This window comes from Neopsephotus bourkii, unplaced genomic scaffold, assembly GCF_033783945.1.
Source record: "Neopsephotus bourkii isolate Nb327-2 ecotype Australia unplaced genomic scaffold, CSIRO-AGI_Nbou_v1 NB_1052, whole genome shotgun sequence".
Classification (NCBI taxonomy): Eukaryota; Metazoa; Chordata; class Aves; order Psittaciformes; family Psittacidae; genus Neopsephotus; species Neopsephotus bourkii.
The window spans coordinates 306,122-329,847 of NW_026901541.1; the positions used below are offsets into that span (position 1 = coordinate 306,122).

General features: G+C 38.3%; 1 protein-coding gene across 4 annotated transcripts in view; it reads left to right on the top strand.

Annotated features, from left to right (window-relative positions):
- STK24 (serine/threonine kinase 24) overlaps nt 1-23,726 on the top strand; it is a 51,840-nt gene that overhangs the window by 25,823 nt on the left and 2,291 nt on the right. For 2 of the 4 annotated variants that reach the window (XM_061361095.1, XM_061361096.1), the window contains exons 2-9: nt 1,338-1,475; nt 13,101-13,157; nt 14,392-14,500; nt 14,614-14,771; nt 18,745-18,930; nt 19,196-19,341; nt 21,528-21,651; nt 22,530-22,598. In XM_061361095.1, coding sequence (XP_061217079.1) covers nt 13,122-13,157; nt 14,392-14,500; nt 14,614-14,771; nt 18,745-18,930; nt 19,196-19,341; nt 21,528-21,651; nt 22,530-22,598 — 828 coding nt within the window. In that variant the 5' untranslated portion in view covers nt 1,338-1,475; nt 13,101-13,121. The remainder of the gene's footprint in view (nt 1-1,337; nt 1,476-13,100; nt 13,158-14,391; nt 14,501-14,613; nt 14,772-18,744; nt 18,931-19,195; nt 19,342-21,527; nt 21,652-22,529; nt 22,599-23,726) is intronic. The other 2 variants (XM_061361092.1, XM_061361094.1) reach the window with 1 other exon arrangement.

Below are 23,726 nucleotides of genomic sequence, written 5' to 3' on the forward strand. Positions count from 1 at the left end.
AATCTTTGTGTGCCTCTTTAAATGGACTGCCTGGTGTGTACCCTAACCCTAACCCTCCCCTACTCCCCACCCCCCCAAGGTAATGACTGGGTAGGCAATTATGAAGTAATTATTTGCCAGGTGGACAGGTGGGGGAATGACTATTATCAGCCCCACCAGGTATTAAATAAATTAAAGTTAAAAGAAAAATGGTTGTAAGGGACAGGTGTTTTGCTTTGTGGTTTTTTTTGGTTGGTTGGTTGGGGTTTTTTGTCTTGCTCTGCTTGGTTGTTGCAGTGAGAAAAGGGAAAATGGCTGTAGGTAGAGGGAAGAGGAAGAGTATTGACTCGTGTCCCCTTGGTGTTCCTAAGAAGCGGTTACCCACTCCTCTAGGATGTGAAATGTGTGTAGTTCTTCAGTTATATAAGTTTCTTGTGTTTACTAGCTGAAACTTGTTTTGCAGCCAATACGAGAAATAGGCATCTATTTACTTCTAGAGTAATATACTTTGGTAGGAGAGTTAAAAACCAAGACTGCCTATTAGTTTGAAACTTTAGGAAATCATATGCTTAGTATGACATGCCTAGGCTTGTGACAGCTGGGCTATAAAGATTCATTTCTGGGGCTGGATGGCATGTGTCCAGGAAATGTGCCAGAGAGGCTGTGGATATGGACACTGTTAGAGATGACTCACGCAAAGAAAAACATGGAGCTTGTGGCTCTAGCATGTTGGCATGCAAAGACAGAAGTCCGCTAAATGTTCTGCAGAAGGAATCTTTTATCAGTAGTGTGACAGAACTTTCATTGTTTGCTTGTTTGTTTGCTTTTTTTCCTAGCAAATGGCTCTGCAAGCTCTGTTATAACCAGGTTATGGCAAAAAGAATGCATTTGAGGATTGATTGTAGACTGCTGTGGTAATTGCAAGAGGTAATTGTTGAATAAGAACGACTGCTGCATTAGATTGTAGAATTCATTGACTAGTATATATACTTAGAAATGAAAATGTGATTATTTTTTCTTGAGATCTGAAGAAGGCAGGCATTTGAGTGTCATAAAATGATTCCAAAGGCAAATAGCTTTTTTTTTTTTTTATACATATATACATGTATAAAATACTGTATACTGAGGTGGTTCTACTTAGTCTGAAAAATCACACTGTCTGTGTTTTCTGTGGACTTGATAGCATCCAAACTGGAATGAACGATTCTTCTCTTTCCTTAGTCTCTGTTCTGCATTGGCTACCCAGCAGATGCATTTATTTTTTCCTTTGTGGTTGAACACATTAGATGGCTGACAAACCTTGATTAAAGGACATAAATGCGCCACATGCAAAACCACAATGATTTCTTTGATTGCAGGGACCTTTTGGCCAGCTTGCAGTAAGGACTTGTGTTTAGAAGAGAACCTTTGGGCTCATCTGTATCTCCCTCCCCTCAAAGGGATGGCAGCCCGAGGACAGCTAGCATTCATCCTGACGCCAAGAGACTTCAAAGGAGGTAAGCACCTCAGAAACGCTCCCCAGACAAAAAACATCTCATCAGTCCAGCACCCCAGTGTGGTCAGATTCTTTAGTAGAGTATTACCAGCTCCTACAGGCTTCTGTTCGTGGCTTCTTCATGAAAATATTTTGACAACTCTGTGAGGCCTCATCAGCTCCTTGCTGATGATCCCTTAAAATTCATGGAGTTGTCTGCTGCTGTCAGTCGTCCTTATCCATTTTAGTAAGAATGTGCCCCCACTGTAAGGGAAAAACATTTTTTCTGGGTTTGTACATAGACATGTTCTCCCATCCTTCCCCTATTTGGGTCTTCATGTTTTGGATGAGGTTTAGAAGAGCTTTTCTCAAGTCATGATCCTTAAGGTTAAAGGCTGAGGGGAAAACAACGAACCAATCAACCAACCTCATTCGCCAAAATACAAAGCCTGCTTTGCTCCACACAGTTTTAAAAGGATTAAAAAAACCCCACCCCCAGAAAAAAACAAAGACAAGCCAAGAAATCATCTCCAATTCCTTAATGTCCAGATGATTTCCACCTAATTCTTTGTGTGTCTAAACTTCTAGTGAGCATTATCCCAGGAAAGTTATGTAGGAACAAATTATTGCATTTCATTCTCCTGGAGAGAAATAAATCCTTAGGATGGCACACAGCTGCTCATGTCTTCTAAATACCTATGAAATGAATATTTAGTAGAAGGGAAATTTAAAATCAACAGAAGTTTACCTTGACATCAGAAGGATAAACACAAAAATCCCTTGTTAGCTTTTTGAATTTATTTATTTTTTTAATAAAATCAGGGTTTTCGGGGTGATTTCCACCCCTTTAAGCCATCTACCATCAGGTCAATGGTATAAACACTCAGCTGTAGATGTTTGGGGTTTTTTTGTGTTTTTTTTTGTTTGTTTGTTTGTTTTTCCTTATTGCAGTAAGCATTGTATGAGACAAAATAAGAATATGATTGAAATCATAAGGCAAAACTTTCTTGGGTTTTGTTATTTCTTTTTAATGGGAATCTTTGGGTGTGTAGTAGACCATTAGTAAATACGAATTATGTTTGCTGAATGTTTGGGGTTGTTTTGCTTGTTTTTTTGGGGGGTAGCTTTCTTGGGGTCATTTTTGGGAGGGGCCGGGGGAGGGGTGTTTTGTTGGTTGTTTGGGGGTTTTGTGTGGTTTTTTTTTTTTTTTTTCCCTTTCTACTGGTGTGGATTTGGAGAGCATGGCTGGCACTCGGATCACTTAACCTGTATCTGTTATTAAGTCCTGTCCTTGTTTTTTCCGTTTATGATGAGGGTATATTGTTTAGCTGTTAGACTTACTTAAACCCAAGTAAGAGTTTTTTGATTATGTAGGGTACTTTTAATAATTGCTGCCTTCTTCTTGGGCTCTACTATATAAATACAAAAGTTCTGTAGATTGTAACTTAAATATGTTAAGGTAGTAAAGAAGTGGATTGCCCTGTGAAATAATACCCCACCTAATTATACACTTACACAGCTTTGGAAGAGATTTACCTATGGATATTGTGAACAGCTTGCAGATCCCCCAGACCTAAAATATTTCAGGTCCTGGCTACGTGGATAGATTAAATTAGCTTGGGTTTGCTTGGTGTGTTGAAATGTTTAGTGGCTGTTGCTGGTTTTTACAGGCTTGAGGGTTTTTGTTCATCTCTATACTTGGTTTTGGTTCCCTTCCCTCTTTTCCCTTCCCTCCTTCAAATGCTGCTTTTATAGTAGTCAGTTTCCTTAGTTTAATTGGAAAATTTTCTTTTGCAGTCTTCTATGTAGTGTTGTTCAACTGTAGGTTTTTTTTTCTTTTCTATACTGACTTTCCACAATGTGTTGTTTCTATAGCCCTTCTTCTGGTGTTTAGAGACAAAATAAATACACAAATTCAAAGCAGGACACTTTTAGAAAGCCACAAATATTTTTCTTGGAATCATTCTAACACTTCAGTAGTACCTTGTAGAGATTAAAAAAAAAAATGGGCCAAAATGAGCAGTATCACACTCCAGTTTGTGTAAATCTTGCCAGGTTCGTTCTGTTCCTGTAAGACAAACTGTATCATAAATATAGTTTATTTTTATTAAAGGGTTGTCATCCCCTGTGAGCAGATGAGAAAGAAACAAAGGCACCTTTTATTTCTTTCCTTTTAGTGTTGGTGAAAGTGAAGATGGTTTTGTTCATTTGGTCTTATGTCTACTTCTCTAGGAATTCAGCAAGGAAGAATAGAAACATGGCAGGAAATTGCTAGAATGCTTTCTAGTCTAAAGTAAAATACCTGTTGGTGTACATAAATTCTGATAAAATGAGAGACCTAGCAGTAGGTGGGAAGTGTAGTGTTATTTGGAGGCTCTGAAATTCATCAAATAGTTAAAGAAATCCTTTCAAAAGTAAATGTAGTTATTGATTCATGCATTTTTCCTGGAGAGAATCAATTATTCAAAGCGATATTTTTTTCTCTTTGGAGCTTTTCATATTGATAGTGAAATTCAGTCAGTCATTTAAGAAGAAAAAAAAATTTTAAGTGTTTTCTTCAGTAGTCTGAAGGGTGATCTACTGCAGCATGGCTAGATTTTTGTTCATACTTCCTTGATGACTACGTTAACTTAATCTGTATTTCATAGCATCTGCTTTTGTTCTTCTTACACTCCAAAACCCCAAAGGAGGATATTAATTTCCAAGGTTAAAAATGGCTAATTCACTGCAGCTGTTGGTGTTCCAGTTACTTTTCACCTTTCTAAGACCACTGGACAGTACTTCAAGACTCTGTTCTAAAACATAGACTGTTTTTATGGTAGATGGGGGAGGGAGAGGACAATTTATCCAGAGGATATCTTTGTTGGCTGAGGCAACCTCGATGTCTTTAGTTTTGTCTCAGAAAATAGTTAACTCTTGTTCTTCAAAGCTAACAGTTGTTCCTCTGTACCATCTGATTTTCAGGTGTTCTGAAACAAGTGTCTTTAGGAAATACTAGTTTGTTTTTATTTAATGAAAGCTGTAATGACATAAACAACTTCCCCCTTTAAAAAATGCTACACCAATCTGCATAAGCTTGCGTTGTAGTAGTAGGTGGAAATAAATGGAAGAACATTAGTAGATGAATAGATTGTCAAAGAAAAGTTCACATCAAGGATTAACTGTGTGATAAACTCAAAATGCTTCCTAGGAACTGTTGAAATGATGGTGGCATACTTTATTCCTTGTAATGAGGCTGGAGAATTTTTTGTTCATCAGATATGGAATAATAGTAGTAGTAGTAGTAGTACTTACTGAGATTGTCTTTTAGAACAAACTGTACTCTCTTAGAAAGGTGGTGTGAATTTGCACTGAAAGATATATGCATATGTATATTTCCTGTCTTCTGTGAAGACAGTTCCTAAAGCTTGTAAAAACATAGACTTTCTTAATAGCTGTTAAACAGTCATAGGACCCTGAATATAGAGTGGTAAAATCAGTTTGTCCTTTCAATGGAAAGAGCTTGATTTTTTACTACTTACACTAACAGAATTAGGTACCCATGGTGTTCTGCAGTGTAAATAACTTTCCTTTGCGATTAGTAATTCTATCCTTTGTCACATCCTTTCCGTCTTTCAAATGTTATTATAGGACATTGAGCAGTCTAGCTGGCATCTGGATAGGCTGTTTGAAGTTTTGGGTGCATTGCTTACCTTTCCTGTCCAGAGATTGTGTACTGTAAAGAATGGAGTGAAAGCAGATAGCAGTGTGCTTGTCATTCTGCACTGTTGATACATGGCAGCACTGGACCTAGTTCTGATTAGATTGAAATAGAAGCAATAGTGCAAATAGATAATATTTATAACTAGACAAGAACTGATAGCATGAGGTAGGGCTGTATGTATTCCTTGCCAAATCCATGCATTTGCTGAATAACAGTAATAGCCACCTTGTACTATTAATACAACTTTTGGCAAAGGTTACCTGTTCCAATACTAATCTGTGTGTCTAAAAATTGAACAGTCAGCTAGCAACTGGAAAGTTTGGAGCTCCTGATGCATTTCAAGGATCTAACAGCAATACATCAACTCACAGGTGCCATCTCTTTAAAGTCTGAAGTAATTTTCTTGTATACGTAGTCATCTTTTATGAAAGCTTAAGCTCCGGGGAAAGGGCATTTAAAATAGTTTGGAGGTCTTGATACATGTTTTCAGACTCGGCAACATTTGGTGGTGGTGTGGAAAGGTTTGAGCTTGTCTAAGAGGTGCAGGAACCGCAAATACATAAATGCCATCTCCTGTCACTGCCTCAATGCATCATTTATGACATTGTACAAAACAGTCTTTTCTGATCAATCTGTACCTTACCTCTGCATATAAGTTCACAGATGTCCCTGCGAGTTAATAAATATTGAGGACTCAAATGCCATGGTGTGCCTGCTCTTCATTCAGTATAAGAAGACAGGGACGACTGTTATGACCTGATGTTGAAAGATAGTGAATGAATAAAATGGTGCCTGAAGCTGAACTTGAGGATTGTGAGGAAAGGAAAGCATTTTGAGGAATTGATACATGAGTGATCATATTCTTAAAGGTGCATTTCTCTTTGGTTAATAATTTCTTCCTCTTTTTTGTGAAGAGTGTCAGAGTGATAAATGTTTTCAGATTCATTTTGAACAGGTGGTTTTGTTCTGTCTACGGTGGTTTGCATAGCTTCTTTTGGGGCCCTTCTTTGTTGGGCCCTTGGTGAGAGACAGTCTTTGGTATGTATGATGTGATTCTGCCACCTGGTGGCTTCGGCTAGCAGCATGAGTTTCAGATGCATTAAACGCATAAACGTGAGGAAATCCTGGAGAGGAAGAAAAATCCTTCCACGAAAGGAAACCTGTGGGCAAGGTTGCTTAAAATAGCTATAGAAGACAAGTTCTGTGATGTTCCATCATGTTTTTGAAGTCTGTCATCCAAGTATCATTGTGCGAGTGTTTGGTTCTGGTTGCTACAGTGTCAAAACTTGCCTGTGTGTTAACAAAAGTTAACAAAAAACCAGATCCGGTGATGAATGGTAATGACCTATAGCAGAAACTACTGTAGCAGTAACATGGTGAGGTTACCCTGTTGCACATGTTGTCTATCTCAACCTTCTTTTAGTATGGTTTCTTATGCTGAAGAATCAGTATGATTATTAATATTAAAATTATACCAGTATTGAAATACAAGTTTGTTTTTTTTTCTGGCCTGTATTGCTTTGGCATATATATACCAATTAAATTGAATTTTTTATTAAACAAAATATCACATCACATTGTGCAATACATATCAATTTTGGAATTAGTATGTTCATTTCAAATTAGCTGAGGTTCTGTCCAAGGTGTTCTGTTTGTGGTTTTCAATACTGTAGGTTTTTCTACTAATCCAGAGGTGGTGAAATGTTTAGTATATAGATCAACTTAACGCTAGTTCTTTTGTGTTATTTCAGTCAAGTATGTTAATTTCTAGCTTGTGAATGCTGACAAAGTGTTTGTAAATATAAGTTCTAAGCGGAATTTGGGGATGGCTTGTTTACAGAAAGCCTTTTATATGTATTTGTAAAACCCCTCTTCTGCTGCTAATTGTGAACCATAAGTTTATGGTGGGAAATACCCTTTCTCACAATAAATTTAAGGTGGGGAATTCGCTTTCTCACAATAAGATGGGAGGATTTTATTTCCTTTAGAAATAAACGTGCTCACTGTTGTACTACTGTTTTCAAAGTGCATTAGTTCACTTCCTTGATTTCAGACCTTTAGGTAAATTTTAAATTACTGTACAGGTCACTTGGTGCTTTACTGCTAAGCCCTTCTAGTCCTTCTTTTTTATGGCTGTGTGTTATGCTTTCTCCTGCTACCTCTCCTTCAGTCAAGAAAGGTGATTTAAGAACATTTTAATCCATATATACAGTGGATTGACTGCTTTAGGTCAATCTTTTCTGTATAATATCACAGGGCTAAGAGATGTGTATGTTTGTCATGTTAAAAAATAAGTAAATAAAGATACATATAGGTCTGTCCATGTTTTAGATGTATAACTTTGTAAGGACTTATAAACAAACATTTTAATCTTGATTAGTTATTTCTGTATGTGACTTCTATGCTACTCCAATTTCAGTTACAATGTACTTCTGAGACTCTAGGGGAGTGTTTTGGTGGCTGGCCTTTTTTGTTCAGTGCATAGTCCTTCATTTATACATGTTAGGGAAAGTTCTTTACTTGCTGTAACTGTACTCTTTTACAAATACTTTTGTGGTATCACACTGACACTAATGTAAAATACTTCATTAGAGGTAAAGCTCATCTTGTAAGGCTTTTGTGTAGTTTCAGAGTTAAAACCAGATGTCAGATCTCAAGAAGAACAAACTGATTTGGAAAGGGTTTATGAAGACTCTACCTGTCTGTAACAGGAGCTTCTTCTGGTTTCCAAAGTTGTTCCTTTCCTCAGTTTTATGGCATGAGAGGAAATTCTCTTGTTCCTGCTGTGAAAAAGGAAATGTTCCCTGTGCCCTTATTAATGTGCTCATCTATGTTTATAAAGAAATAATAATCCTAAATTTAGATTGGTGACTCACCATGGCTTTGCTGTATTTGGAAGAAAAATCAGTGCTGTGTGGTGGCTGATGCTTAGAAGAAGAAAACTGGTCTTATTTCACATCTTATACTGGAGCACTGAATGTTGATAGTCTCAGTATGTAAGTGTAGTATCTTCTTGAAAATGTGATTATGTGTAATATGTAATTACTAATCTAGGTCATGGAAGAAAATTTAGTGCTTTCAGTGTTTTACTTGAGAGGGAAAGTGAGGAATATATAAAGAATGGGATAAGTACAAGGAAAAAAAAGAACTTGTGCAGATTTAAAAAGGAAAGTGGCAGTAGGTGTTAAGGAATGTGACACATGCCAGAGATACTTGGAAAGGAAGGACAGAAGGAGGCACCTCTCTCTGGTGATGCCAAAGTCAGTTGATAGTAGTGTTCTATTTGCCTTGTGCTGTTGTTAAAAGGCACTGTATTGTGCTTGTATGGCAAGGTTTTGGTAGCAGAGGGGCTACAAGGGCCCTTCTGGGCCTCCCCTTCTGGGAGAAGCTTCTAGAAGCTTCCTGTGTGTATGACAGAGCCAGTGCCATCTGGCTCCAAGATGGACCCGCCGCTAGTCAAGACTGAGCCTATCAGTGACAGTGGTAGTGCCTCTGGGATAATGTATTTAAGAAGGGTGGGAAACTACTGTGCAATAGCAGCTGCAGCTGGAGAGAGGAGCGAGAGCATGTGAGAAAAACATCCCTGCAGCCACCAAAGTTCAGTGCAAAAGGAGGAAGGAGGTGCTCCAGAGCGGATTCCCGTGCAGCCTGTGGTGCAGCCCTTGGTGAGGCAGGCTGTGCCCCTGCAGCCTGTGGAGGACCATGGTGGAGCCTCCACCTGCAGCCTGGGGAGGACCCCATACTGGAGCAGAGGGATGCCCAAAGGAGGTTGTGACCCATGGGAAGCCTGTGCTGGCGAAAGCTCCTGGCAGGACCTGTGTCCATGGAGAGAGGAGCCCTCGCTGGTGCAGGTGCTGGCAGCATATGTGACCCCATGAGGACCCATGCTGGAGAGTTCCCTGCTCCCACACTGGAGCGGTTACTGGAGAGCTGTAGCTTGTGGGAAGGATTCATATTGGAGAAGTTAATGGAGAATTGGCTTTACTTCTCATTACCCTACTATAATTTGATTAGAGTACTCGATTAGGTAATAAACTGTTTTCCCCAAGTCTGTTTTGCCCCTGAGAGTAATTGGTGGGTGATCTCTCCTTGTCCTATCTTGATCCATGAGCCTTTCATTATATTTTCTCTCCTGCATCCAGTTGAGGACAGGGAGTGATGGAGTAGATGTGGTGGGCACCTGGCATTCAGCCAGGGTCAACCCACCTGTTGTGGTTTAAACCCAGTCAGCCATAAATCATACAGTTGCTCTCTCACTCCCGCCACCCCCTTTTCTTCCCCCCCACTCCTGGAGGGATGGGAAGGAGAATCGAAAGGATGCAACTCCCACGGGTTGAGAGAAGGACAGCCCGGGAACTAAGGTATAGCACAGACCACTACTGCTACCACCAATGATAACAATGATAAGGGAAATAACAAGGGAAGAGAATACAACTGCTCACCACCTGCTGACCAATAATACCCAGCCCAACCGAGCACCAAGTGATACCTCGTCCAACTCCACAGTGATCCAGCCTTTCCAGGTAACTCCCCAGTTACATCCTGGGCATGACGTGCTGTGGTATGGAATACCTCTTTGGTCAGTTTGGGTCAGGTGTCCTGTCTCTGCTTCCTCCCAGCTTCCCCTCCTCCCTGTCAGAGCACGAGGCTCAGAAAGTCCTTGGCCAGACCAAAGATTTGAGCAGTAACTAAAAACATCAGTGTTATCAGCACTGTTCCCAGGCTGAAAGTCAAAAACACAGCACTGCACCAGCTACTAAGGAGGAGAAAAAATAACTGCTACTGCTGAACACACGACACCACCATAGGCATAAGGTAGAATATGTATTAAGCAAATAATTAAAACTGTCCAAAAGCATTTGTGTTTTCTTGCTAAGCAATGTATGCAGATTTTAAATTAAGAAAGCTAAGAAAAAAAAGTTCCAGCAAGAATTAGTTAATGGTGATAGTAAGTTTCATTAGAATAGCAATTACATCTGTTGAGATACTTCCTATGAATGATGTGAGTAATATTTCTCTGGCAAAGGGGAGGGGGAACCATAGGGAATTAAAAGTCACTTTGAATCTAGGGCTACAGATGTAAAGATGCCATAATTGTAATAGATTGCTATTACTTAGCTTCGTACTGGGATACAGTCCTTAACTGCATTTCCATACTTGTAAACCCAGCAATCCTATGTTTTAAAACAGGTCATTGGCTTTTATATTGTAAGTTCAGACATGTGGCTCCAAGCAATTACTGATGAAAGTTTCAGGAGCAAAGACTAAGCAGACCAAGAAAAGAATTAAAAGGATTATTGATGATCTTGAAAGACGATGACTTTGTATAATTTGTAGGTGTGGCATGATTGTATAGCTATGCAGTTAACATTATATTCTTAAATATTTCTCTTTAGATATTTTCTGCTGCCTCTAATTTCTAATTTTCAGCTGGAGAATTTAGTAGCTGGTTTTATGGAGAATTTCTCTTTTTGGACATTGTATCTTGAAATTATTAGCTCTTTAAATTCATGAGGTAGTCAAGATGATATAAAAGGGAAGATGCATCTCTTATTGACTTCTTGTCAAGGTTTTTTTTCTTCTGTTTTTGCAAGGATCGAGGGGTTTGTTTATCCTACCATATTCTTTCCCACTCAGGCATTTCATTGAAATAAAAAGTAGTGATACAGTTGACATGTTTATGTTTAAATTACTATTAAAATTTAATGTAAGTATTGCAGGCACATAAAATTTGAACATTAGGGGGATTTCTTGCAGCTTTGAAAGACCTTATCGGGCTGAAGCAAAGTACGTATGTGAAATTTTGGTCAAGTTAAGGAAGACTTCTGAAGATGAAAAGACTTTTGCTATAAGACACTTCTCAGAAGCATACTTATTCTGGAACATTAGGACCTGGATCCTTGAAGGGACAGTCAAAATCTGAGAAACTCAGCAGCAGAATAAGTATTTCAGTACTTTAAGGGACTCTCTCAAGATGGGCTGTAATTCTTGGAGTATCTGTGGTGTCTGCAGAGAGTAAGCTTTGTCAGATTGCTGTATTTAGATACTAAGATTATATTTTTAAATTACTTTTTCTCCCTAAAAATGCGTTCTGGCTCTTTTAAAATATTTTTAACAAGACTGTGTTTGTCAAATAGTATTAGTTTATTCCTGAAGAAAGGTATCTAAATTTAGCTGTATCTGTGTGTTAAAAATAGTGGCTGATGAAGAAACTCCAATCCAGGGTCTTAACTAAAAATAGTGATTTGTGTAACTGAAGGTAGGTGGGGAGGGCTGTGTGTATTTACCTGCACAAGGTGCATTCTGAGGCCAGATAGAAAAAGTTGTTCTGCAGTACATGTATCGCTTTTCTAAAAGCTTTACTCTGTCTTCATAGATAGGTATTCAGAGTCTTACATGCCCTTGCTGTGAGCTGTTATACTTACATGAAGTTTTATTTTGCAGGCTAATGAATATTGTTGCTGTTTGTGCTCCTTGCTCTGAGAAACTCCTGTATTTTTATGCTAGAAGTCTTGTGCATTTTTAGTACATAGAGTTAAAAATAACAAACTATAATACAACTTGATAATCATAAAAAACTAAACCAAAACACGCCATATGTTTGATGCAGCAGTCTTATATGAATATGTAACTGGTATATTTATGGCTTTGCATTAAAAGATGTTTCAAGGCTGGTACTACAAGGAAATATGGACTAGCTGCTCCTTGTGGAGTATTTGGGAATAACATGCTACAAACAGCAGAAAGAAAGGATTTGGGTCTGCTCTTTGTATATCTTATATTGTATATCTTGTGTATTATACGAATGTTTAACATGCTATTCCTTGAGAATATAGTAGCTTGTTTTTGTTGCTGTTTTTATTTTACTAGCTAAAGTTAGCAAATAGGTATAGTCACCTTAAATAATATTTATTGCTAGTTTGTTTCATCTTTCCTGAGCACAATTGTCTAAAATTCTGTACCATATATCAGATGAATAAGCATTAATGAAGAAATGTACTGGTATTCTTCCTTAGGTCAGAGACAATTGGCTGTTCAAGAAAATGAAACACAGAGGTGCAAAGAACAAATATAAAATTCAACCCACATGGGAGTCAGGCTTATTAAAAAATACATTTTGAAGCATCTGTACAAATAGAGATAACTGACAAAACTAAGACACTTTTTCTAAGGAAATGGCGTTTTATGTAACGTAATTATTACTTAGTATGTTGAATGTCTATAATTAAGAGGTTTTTAAATGTAAGTATATTCTCCTCCATCTTCATTGAGTGGCCCCCATCAGTCTCTTGTCTCAGAATACACTTCTGCAAACTGTACTAAGGAGTATGGTGAGAACACATAGGGGGATGGCTTTGGGGAGTTAATATGCTGGTGAACTCAGGCTCAGAATGCTTGCCCAGTTTAGCTGGTATAAAGGCAAGAGATTTCTTTCTGCTGCTTCACTCTTTGGTATGGATTGAAGAGATTTATTTTTTTCTTTTTTCCCCTGGATACTGCCTATATTCTTACATTATTATTATTGGTACAAAGAAGAGGTACCATGAAATGAGCTGGAGTGCGACATTAAGAGTATGCATCAATTATTTGGAAGTAACAAACTTCTAATCTGTGCTTTTACCCATTGGTAAATGTGAAGTAGTTTTCCTCTTCTTCATATAGAGGAGCAGAATTAAACTTTCTTGTACACAGACACACACACACACACACACACAGGTGTAAATAGCTTGTGACAGCCTAAATTAATTCCTGATCAGATGGGACTAAAAAAATAATCTATCTTCAAAATGTCTTTGGCTTTTTTGAGGAATAGTGAAACATTAGTGCTGTTTCAAAACTGGAGAGTCTTTCTTCAGTAAAAAGTGTTGAACAAGTCCCATTAACTTAAAAACATCATTCTTAAAAGAACTTACTACTTTTTTATTGTTGTTTTTTGTTTTTCAGGATACAAAATTATGGATAATAATGGAATATCTCGGTGGAGGCTCTGCCCTTGATCTAGTAAGTAAATTATGTATGGGTTTTGTTATTTTACCTCACTTAATTATTTTACTGTCTTTTATTTCTGGAAACTGTAATATATCATTTGATTATGGCAATGTTTGCTTCCAGTAAAGAAGAAAATGTATGTCAATGCCAGAAAAATGTTATTTCCATGAGACAAGACTGATTATTTGTATAGATGGAGCTAAGCAAGATAATATTGAAAACAGGATATAAACATCTAATCTTCAGTCAATCAGAGATCACTAGTGGCTGACAATAGTTTGGGGTATTTTTTCCGCTCTCTTAATTCTGCCACCACAACTCCTCTTAGTATGCATTTTAATGCATTTTCCCCCCACCCCATCCCTAGAGTCTCCCTGTTTGAAGTCTCATTGGACTCTAAATAGACAGAAACACAATTTAGTCTGGTATTAAACAACTGTGTTTCTAAGAAATAGGTGGAGCCATGGACTCCCTCAAGGGTAGACAGGCCTTACAGAGGGACCTGGATAGACCAGAGACCTGGGCGATCACCAGCTGTATGAAGTTCAGCAAGAGCAAGTGCCGCATTCTGCACCTGGGATGGATGGGGTTCCCAGTTTTGAATCGTAATTTTAAAAGCTCAGTGTAGGTTGTGTTTTCTGTGAGTGGATGCTGTTCATTCACTTTAACTACTAAGAAACCCTAAGCAAACCCCACTGCTCTATCAGCCTAGCAGTTTGCATTGTGGTTTAGAAGGTTTCACAAAATCCCATGCAGTACATAGTAATAGGATGTTATTGATATGGTACTTTATATGCCTCAGTTTCTTGAACAGACTTTGAGATTCGAGTCCATATAAGACCTGTAGAGTTGCACATCAAAGTTCAGTGTAATGTTAATAATCAGATTACAATATTGATGCTTTTCAAAGGCAGTGTGCATATCTGTGATGTGATCACAAAGCAATAACTTGAAACTGTGTCTTTATGGAGCTTTTAACAAACTTTGAAAAATGTTTTAGGTAAACAAAGTATTTATTTTCCAGTTGTTCATAAGACCACTTAGTTTAGAACTATGTCTTTTTAAAAAGAGCATTCTGGGTTGTATCTCATATTACCAAGTCAGCAGATTGGAATTTTTGAGGTATGACAGAAGGAGTAATTTCTTTTTATGGTCACAGTGTTATTTCTGTTCTCTGTTTTTCCTTTTTTCATATATATGTACACATATATATATATGTGTCTCAAATATCTCTTGTGTCTCCTAGTTAGAACCTGGCTCACTTGATGAAACCCAGATTGCTACAATATTGAGGGAAATACTCAAAGGACTTGATTACTTGCATTCAGAAAAGAAAATCCACAGAGATATTAAAGGTAAATAGTTTTTTGTTTGTATTGTAAGAATATTAGAAGAGCTTATGCAGTATAAACGAACACCCTTACAGTGTCAAATGTCTTAATTTCCTGTTTGCCCTTCTTTATTCCAGCTGCTAATGTACTGCTGTCTGAACAAGGAGAAGTAAAGCTAGCAGATTTTGGAGTAGCTGGACAGCTAACAGATACACAGATAAAGAGGAACACCTTTGTGGGAACACCATTTTGGATGGCACCTGAAGTAATAAAGCAATCAGCATATGATTCAAAGGTAAGGTATTTCAAGGCATGGCCAAAGTCCCTTCCTTTTTTAACTGGAGTTACATGGGTTGGTCTTCAGAATGTAGCTAAATGAGTTTGGCTGCATCTGGACAGGTGTATGTTTAGATGATACCTAGCAGCTAAAAGCTTTTGGTGAGAGAAGCTTTCCTGATTTGTATCCAAACCTTAAGTTTCCTAGTGTATTAAGCCTATCCAGATGGCAAGAAATGTTGACAAGTACATCCCGTCACCTTTTATCCCACCCTACAGATGAGTATTTTTGGTAGTTGTTTAAAAGTAGAGGAGAGAAAATATATACAAAATGTTCATATGTTTCCACTTGCTTTTAGAAAAAAATAGCAACATTGTTGAATATGGATTTGAGAGTGTGAAGGGGTTGTTTGAAAGTGGTGGTATTCAGCTGTGGAAGAATGTACTGTGTAGGGTCTGTGCTGCTCTATGACCATGTTCTCTTAGATATGCCATACAGGGAGGGTTTAATGTTTAATATCAAATTTACTTATTAGTAGATATTTACATTACACAGGATTTTGATTTAGCAGAGTGGTACAGCAGCATACTGAAATCACAGGACAAACATGGTATGTATTGTAATTTACAGTTGGATCACAGTAGGAATGTGATTACTGTTATGGGTCTCCATGTGCTTACCAGCGTGACACTTGGGTGTTCCCAGTTGTCAGGAAGGAGTAGATACACTGAAGACAACTGAAGCCTATTGTTCTGTCAAGTTTTTTTTTTACTTATTTGGGTTTTATACTTGTGTTATGGTGAGCTGCATAAACCCCTCCTTGCTGTCCCCTCCCCTCCCTTCCCTTTCCCTGACGCTGGTCTGACTCAGTAAGACATTGTTCTGCTGGTTATATGTGAAAGAGTGGGCTTCAAAGTCAGTCTAAATTTTACTCATTAGAATGGCAGTATTGCAGAAAATAGTAGCTATTGAATCACTTGCTGACTGTCCTGTGAACATGGATGAATAATTTTTGTTCAAGATTTGAAACTGCAGAAGTCACAACATGTGGTAAAACTTAATGATTATACAGTATCAGCACTTCTTAAGGTCATGCTTCTCCCTCCCTGTTTGGAGGACTAATTTGCACTTGTTCTGGAGTTCCATTGTCACAGACAAGTGCGTTCTAGAAATGCCTAGTTGGGTACACATGCAGTTGGTACTTATATCCCTGTTTGAGATCCTTTATCTCTGAAAGGAGAGGTTTCAGTTCTAGAGGAATCGGGGGGTTGGGGGTGGCGGTTATTTTTGATGCTTCCAGCAGGAATGGGCTTCCAAACCCCATCTTGGACTTCATGTTCAGCGTGCAGCTGGGGCGTGTTGGACTTTTTAGCTCAATTTTTGTTGAGGAAGGTCAGTAGCAGCAGAAAGCTACAAATATGGGCGGGGGGGGAATGATGTATATATATTTGTGTGTGCATGTGGATGTCTATGCACGTGTACACATACAAGTTTGATTTTTATATTTATATATACATATGCTCCATCTGTGGCTGAAAGTCTGACAGAAGAAAAAATCTATCCATTTGTTTTTTTAACACATTCCTCTTGAGAAACTGGAATTCAGAATAAATTGGGAATACTGATGCTCAGTTGTTAACAGACTCATCTTCACAGGTGACATTGTTCTTTCATAACCAAGAAAACCTTTCCTTCTAGAGGGAAGTAAATCACAATTATACTCAGACATCAGGAGAGCTTAGCTGATAATGCTGTTATTAAGATAAATGAAATTTAGAGCTCATATACATATGTAATCCTCTGTGCTCAGCGTGAGATGCCAGTTCTGTAATATGGGTTAACAAAACGTCATTTCATAAATTGGAAGGTATGTTAATTGTCTCAATTTTTTCCCCCATACTTTCTTACAAAATTAAGCAGCTAAGCTCTTAGCAATAGAATACTGTCTGAGCAAGGAAGGAGGAGCTGGCTTTTAGTCAGGCAATGTAGCTATGATAGTGGAGTGGTTGCAGCCTGTAGTCTTGTATGAGTTCATCAAAGATACCCTAGCATATCAACTAAGCAGACGCAGATAGATTAGGGGGACACTTTGTAAGGACAGCAGTGGTAAACAAAATCTCTCCTCTGTCCAGTACCTGGAAATAGATCTGTTTACAACATAAGGAGGTTCCAAATGCTCTGTTTGGGAGTAAAATCAGATACCTCACTTCACATCTTTTCTGTTTTCCTAAGTCTTGGTTCTGCCTTGACTTTGAAAGAAACAGAAAAACCCCAAACATTAATATTTTTAATTAATGTTTTGTCCTTTGGAACAGATATTTCTGTGATGATTTTATTTTCCTCTTTCTGATGGGTTTATTTATCCATTCTTTTGACCTTTCGATCTGTTATGTCAGCAAAGCATAGAGAATTCTGATGCATTACCTCACATTACCTCAGGCAGATTTGGCAATAAGACTTGGATCTAGGGAGACAGTTTTCTGTAAAAAGAGTAACACATTTTGATGATTAAAACCTATGAAACAAGTACATTTAAATATTATCTTCCCTAAAAGAAACCAATATGCATATTGTGGCATCAGTATCAATGTGAATCCAACTCCTCAACTAAATTAAATGGTGGCACTGGTTTCTGCTGCATGACTTGATTTGTCCCTCTAACTTGGCAGTGAGCCATTTGATCTGCATTCACATGTGCATGACTTGGAGTATTTTGATTTAGATCAGGCCTTCTTGGCCTACAGGACATGACTTACAGGAGAAGCGTATCAGGTGGAATAGTGCTGTCAATATTTCAGAAGCTACCTGGACCAAATACTTAACTGGTTGAAATCTTGGGTTGAAAATGGTGGATAACACTGTTCCAGACTGCATTTCTCTAGTCGGTGGATAAGAATGATGTATAAGACAGTGTTAAACCCCAGGAAAATTATATTCTAATGTATTAATTTCTGATAGTTGTACTAACTGATGCTTATTGAGGAAAATCTTGTGCATGTTATAGCATTTCCCTTTATGCCAATATTTGAGCTCTTGCCCCGTATTTACATAGCGTACTTGAATGAGGTGGATAAAAGGCTATTTATAATAACTCTAGCATTACTTTTTAAGAATATTTGTGTTTCGAGATCAGTTATAACTGCTGGTGCAGTTTTGCAAGTCTAGTAAGAATGAAAGGACTGCTTTATGCTGCAGAGTAAAAACAACCAAGGAACTCTGTACTGGTTAATCGCATAAATCAGGCCATGATAATAAGAACAATTTAGATACAAAATTATTTACAGTAAAGTTTTAAAATATGCCTTTGCAAGTGTGCTGGTTTTGGCTGGGATAGAGTTAATTTTCTTCACAGTAGTTGACATGGGGCTGTGTTTTGGATTTGTGCTGGCAATGGTGTTGATAGCACAGGGATGTTTTTAACTGTTGCTGAGCAGTGCTTGCACAGTGTCAAAGCCTTTTTTGCTCCTTACCCCACCCCACCAGCCAGCAGGCTGGGGGTGCACAAAGTGTTGGGAGGAGCCACAGCCAGGACTGCTGGCCCTAACTGACAGAAGGGGTATTCTGAACCTTGCCTTGGGTAATATGGTTTAGAGCAAGGTGTCCGTGCCCATGGCAGGGGGGTTGGAACTTGATGATCTTAAGGTCCTTTCCAACCCTAACTATTCTATGATTCTATGGCTTTGTGCTCAGCAATAAAACAGAGAAAGGTGGGCTGGGCAGTTACTGCTCACAGAATGGCTGGGCAGTGGGCAGTTGGTGATGAGCAGTTGTTTTTATTTGCATCACTTGTCTTTCTTGGGTCTTACTTCTCTCTCTATTGTTTTCCTTTTTGTTACACATTATATTATTATTACTACTGTTACTGTTTATGAAACTGTTCTTAACCCATGAGTTTCCTCACTTTTACACTTCCAGTTCTCTTTCCCCCATCCCACTGAGGGGAGAGCAAGTGATTCTCCAAACTAATCTTAAAAGCCTTTTTTTCTTACAGGCAGATATCTGGTCATTAGGCATAACAGCCATAGAACTTGCAAAAGGAGAGCCACCTCATTCAGAATTGCATCCAATGAAGGTTTTGTTCCTCATTCCGAAGAACAATCCCCCGACGCTGGAAGGGAACTTCAGTAAATCCCTCAAGGAATTTGTTGAGGCCTGCTTAAACAAGGACCCAAGCTTTGTGAGTTTCATCTGTTTGTCAGTGTATAGTAGGGAACCTGACTGGTTTACATGAATAAAAGGGAAAAACGCAGTTCACTTTTTCTAATATGGGGCAATGTATCAGCAGCGTTGTGGTTTGGTTTTTTTCTTTTTGTTTTTGATACCTTATTTAAAACCTTATTTCTGTCATGACAGAAACTTGGATTGCTGAATCTTTTTGTAGGGAGTCACTTGGCACTCTCAAGTGCAGTAAAGAAATATTATTTTGTTTTTCTCTTTCTAAGAGACCCACTGCAAAAGAGCTCTTAAAACACAAATTTATTTTACGCAACTCAAAGAAAACTTCCTATCTGACGGACCTTATCGATAGGCATAAGAGGTGGAAAGCTGAACAAAGTCACGACGACTCCAGTTCTGATGACTCGGATACGTAAGTCTGAGTTTTTAAAATATCCTTAGTAAATATAGGAGCCAAGTAGTTATTTCTAGCACATTTCTGTCTTTTGTTATTTACACATTTTCAGCTTAAGAGCCTTGGTGAACTAATGAAATCTTGATTTTGGTATTGCATGGGGTTTCATGCAAGTCACAGTCACTGAGAGCAATTCTGTCCCATATTCTATAATACCTTCTCTTTTATTTAGGGTCTAGGGTCCTTCCTAGACATAAGGCCAACTGTTCCTCCTGTTGTGCAGAAGGTGGGCCTTGCCCTGCATGGCCCAGCAGCAGTGTGCACATACACTGCGCTGTGTGTGCCAGTGGTCACCTAAGGAAGGGAGTTGTCTCTGTGGTGGCAGGTTGTCCCTCATGTTGGCTATCTCAGTAAAGAGGCAGAAGTGTATCCTTGCATATAAGAGGGAATTAGTGGACAGTGCTTCCCTGATAAATGGGGTTTTAGAGTACAAACCATATTACCTAGGTTTTTCAATGAGAGGTTTCTGGTGACCTTCTAGGAAGGTTGGGCAGTTGCAGCACATAGTCATGAAATGTCAAATTATTTTTTGAACAAGGAGAAATGTTGTAAATATTTCCAGATTTTTTCCTTTGCAATTTTCCCTTCTCTCCATCAAATTTTGATGGACATGTTCAATAGATTCATGTGCTTCCTTAGGAAACCAAGTTACAAATAATGACGATTTGGTTAACTTTTAACTTTATGGGTCTAAGAGTAATTTTTAAGACAGTGACCATCATCAGATTGCATACTTCTGAAAATCAAGTGAAGGGATTGCTACAGTTTACTCACAAGTGGGTTAAATTTCTCGTAATAAAGAAAACACAACTACTCTCTGCAGTTCCAGCCTGTGTGCTAATGGCAGGCATCAGCCTGGTCATGATTTCTTGGCTGCTATTACAGCTGTGTATTTGTCCTACATTAATAATGGCTTCATGCCTTCCAGTGGTCACAGTTTCAGCCCCAAACCATGTCTGAGTTGAAAGGTAAATTACTAGTCCTAAAACCGATTTCAGATCAGTTACTAACTGAACTTTGAGGTTGCAGTTCATGTTCTGTGGGATATTAGCTTTTATAGCTTGTCATAGGAGAGTAGTAGAACTAGAATGGTTATTAAGTGCTTATGAGGCAATTTAATACTATGTCTAAGCCTGCTTTCCCCCCCCTGTTTCCACAGCAGCTCTTGTATTAGGTATTACAAAAGAGTGAGTTGATTTGGCATGCTGGAATGCTAACTTTCCAAGCTGGTAAATATTTTTCTGTTGGATCAAGTTATTAGAGCTAATGTATACAAGAAAGGTACAGTGACAGCCAGAAGTTATGTGTGACTTCCAGCAGGAACCTTGGAGAGTTTTCTTACACTGAGTACATGCTTTTTGACTTGGTAGCTTTTTGTACAACCCTTTTAATTGGCAGTTTTCTTGCAGATCATTTTTAATTCACAGGTCAGACAGCAATGAGCTTAGAGAAGGGCATTTACGGTAATGAGAGGAGGAGAAATGTAATGCAGTGATTGATTAGTGTCAGCGTAAATGTTTCTGTTCTTTTAGCTTAGCATAAGTTACAGGAAAAAAACCTACTATGTTAGCCCCAAAATTGAGGCAAAAGATTAATTTTTTATGGTGATCTAGTTTAAAGCCATGACATACCTGTACTTTTTGGGGCATTTTTGGTTTTGTTGTGGGAAATTTACTGCTAATGGGCATGAACTCTCTTCCTCAAAGGTATTCTGAGCTAGAGTCTGCCCTTGATTTTTAGGCAAAAAAGGGAATTAAATCTTCTAATTTTAATCCCCTTCCCTAATGATTTGAGATACTCCGCTAAAGACAGTTTTCAGATAGCAATAGAACACTTCCTGTTAGTTGGTTTATGTAACTTGGGAAAATGCTTTAAATCTGTAACACCCCTTTTTTAACTTGAAGTTAATTTCACTTCTAGTGAAGTATCTTTGGTTGGGGTTTTGGTTTTTTGTTTGTTTTTCTGTTTTGTTTCCCCAAAAGACCAGTTACTTTTCATACTTGTCTTTATACTTACTGGCCTGTGCAATTGAATCCTGATTTTGGTCTTGACTGTAGTTTATATGTTTAGCGTGTATATTGAATGTAAACGGACGGTAAGGTGTAGGTAATAAAACATTTGTATTTGTTTTCCCCCCCTTGAAGTGAACAAGACGGCCAGGCTTCAGGTGGGAGTGATGCAGGAGAGTGGATCTTTACAATAAGGGAAAAGAACCCCAAGAATCTAGAGAATGGAGCAGCCCAACCTCTGGAGTTGCAAAGAAATAAGGTGCTCAAAATATTGACTATATTATACCGGGAAATAATTCTTGCTTTAATAATATAGTGAAGTGATTTTTATTTTACACCTTGAAAAGCGTTTAAATTGTAAAACTTTCAGAAGTTTTGTTAAAAGTGCATGTTTCTTTGGCAGTTGCCTTTCACAAAATGTTTTGAGTAAGTCCTGATGTTCGGGTGTTCTGTCAATGTGCCCTGTTTCTGTAGCTTGTGAAATGTTAGCACTGGAGGAAGAGAGGCTTTATTAAGAATACTTTATTCTTAAAATCTTCCTTTTGTAAAGTAAAGTTAAACCAGTGCAGTACAAAGATAGGGGTTTTGGGGAGGCCGTCTGGTCTCTTAGGAAAAAAGACTGCACCATAGCAAAAATAGGATGTGCATGTATCCAAAACCAAAATAACCAAACCTAAACCAACCATAAAAAACCCCAACAAAACCCACCAACAGGCCCCACAAAAAAAAACAACCCACAACCCAAAATAGACCACAAGCCAGACTAAGGGATGTTTAGGAGCTGCTCCATCGTATTTTCTGTAGCCTGTGTAACTAGGACAGGTGGTTGCTACCGCAGCTGTGAAAATTCTGTGTGTGTGCTCTTATCAGAACTGGAGAAGTACAAGGAAAATGCTGTACGATATGGGAGGATCCTAGTACATGTCAGCATGTCTGTGATTTAGTACCTGCTCAGTAGGATTGGGTGTATGGGTGTTAGGTTTTGTCTTTTCAGTGTTGAGCTTACATGTGTTTGAGGTGCTGTAGCCTCAGATAACTGTAGCATGTTGGAACTACTTTTTTATTTAATTAGTAACAATATAATGATGATGCTTTTCTCTAGAAATAAAATTGATCACAATTTTGTCTTCTTTAAAGGAAAAGGATATCTCAAAGAGGCCTCTGTCCCAGTGTCTGTCTGCAGTTATATCGCCTTTATTTGCAGAAGTAAGTTATTGCGTTAAAATTTAACAAGTCCAGGATTTATGTTTCTGAAAAATAGAAAAATACAATGAGTGACACCTAAGGTTTCTACAACCTGTTTGGAACATAATGTGTTACAGCTTTAGCTGTACCCTTTGCTTTCATGCATGCCTGCTGTTAAGGTCTTTGTTCTGCTTCTAATAGTACTTCATGTGCATGGTAGCAGCATCAACCGTGGTAGCCTAAAGCAATGACCACAAGAAATACTCAGTACAATAAAGCAATTAGAATTATTTAAAGGGGATGTCCTCTGTACTGGTTAGTCAGGCTCCAGTGTTAAGTCAGCCTGACATTCTCCTGCATAGAGTGGAGGAACACTTTAAATGGGGATATATTTTTTTTCTGGCATTCTCCATTGCAGTTCTTTATGTATTATCCACTTGATTCCCTCTGTTTGTGAATTTTCTTTCAATTCTCTACCCTTCCATCTTCTGCACATTTTTCTGGTTGCTATGTGTCTCCTTTAGGTCTTCCTTCTCCTTTTCCAATACCAAGCATGATACAGGTCCTGCACCCAGTGTCATCCACACTCCATCTTCTATTTTCATTCATTCTTTGTTTTTCATTTTCTCATTACCATGCCCTTTATTGCATTATTTCTAGAAATCCCTGCTCTGAGTTCTTCCTTCCCATGATATTACTAACTAATTGCTGTCAGTCTTTACCTTTCTTGCTTCCTATCTTTATTTTCAGTGTCATTCTTCTAATCGCCATTTGCTGATCCCTGTGAGTATATGATTACCCCAGCACTGTTGTAGCAACAGAAATATTTTTCACTACAGTCCTTATTCAAATTGTCATTTATTTTTATCTCTGTAACATGTAGAGGCTACAGAAGGTTTTTTCCTCACATACTTGTATCTTTTCATGCTGTATGAGAAGACTCTTGGTCTGGTATCTGCTGTTTAGTTCATACTTCAGACTGCTCTTCCATGCAGCTTCTGGAGGATAGCCACAACTTTCCCAAACTGTTCTGGAATTTTGTTTCAGGGTTTCCTTTTTCTTATGAGCATGGTCACTGTCTCTGCTCTCTGGGGGAAGCCTTATGTTACATTTTCAGTGTTCCATTTATTTAGCATTCAAACCACAGGT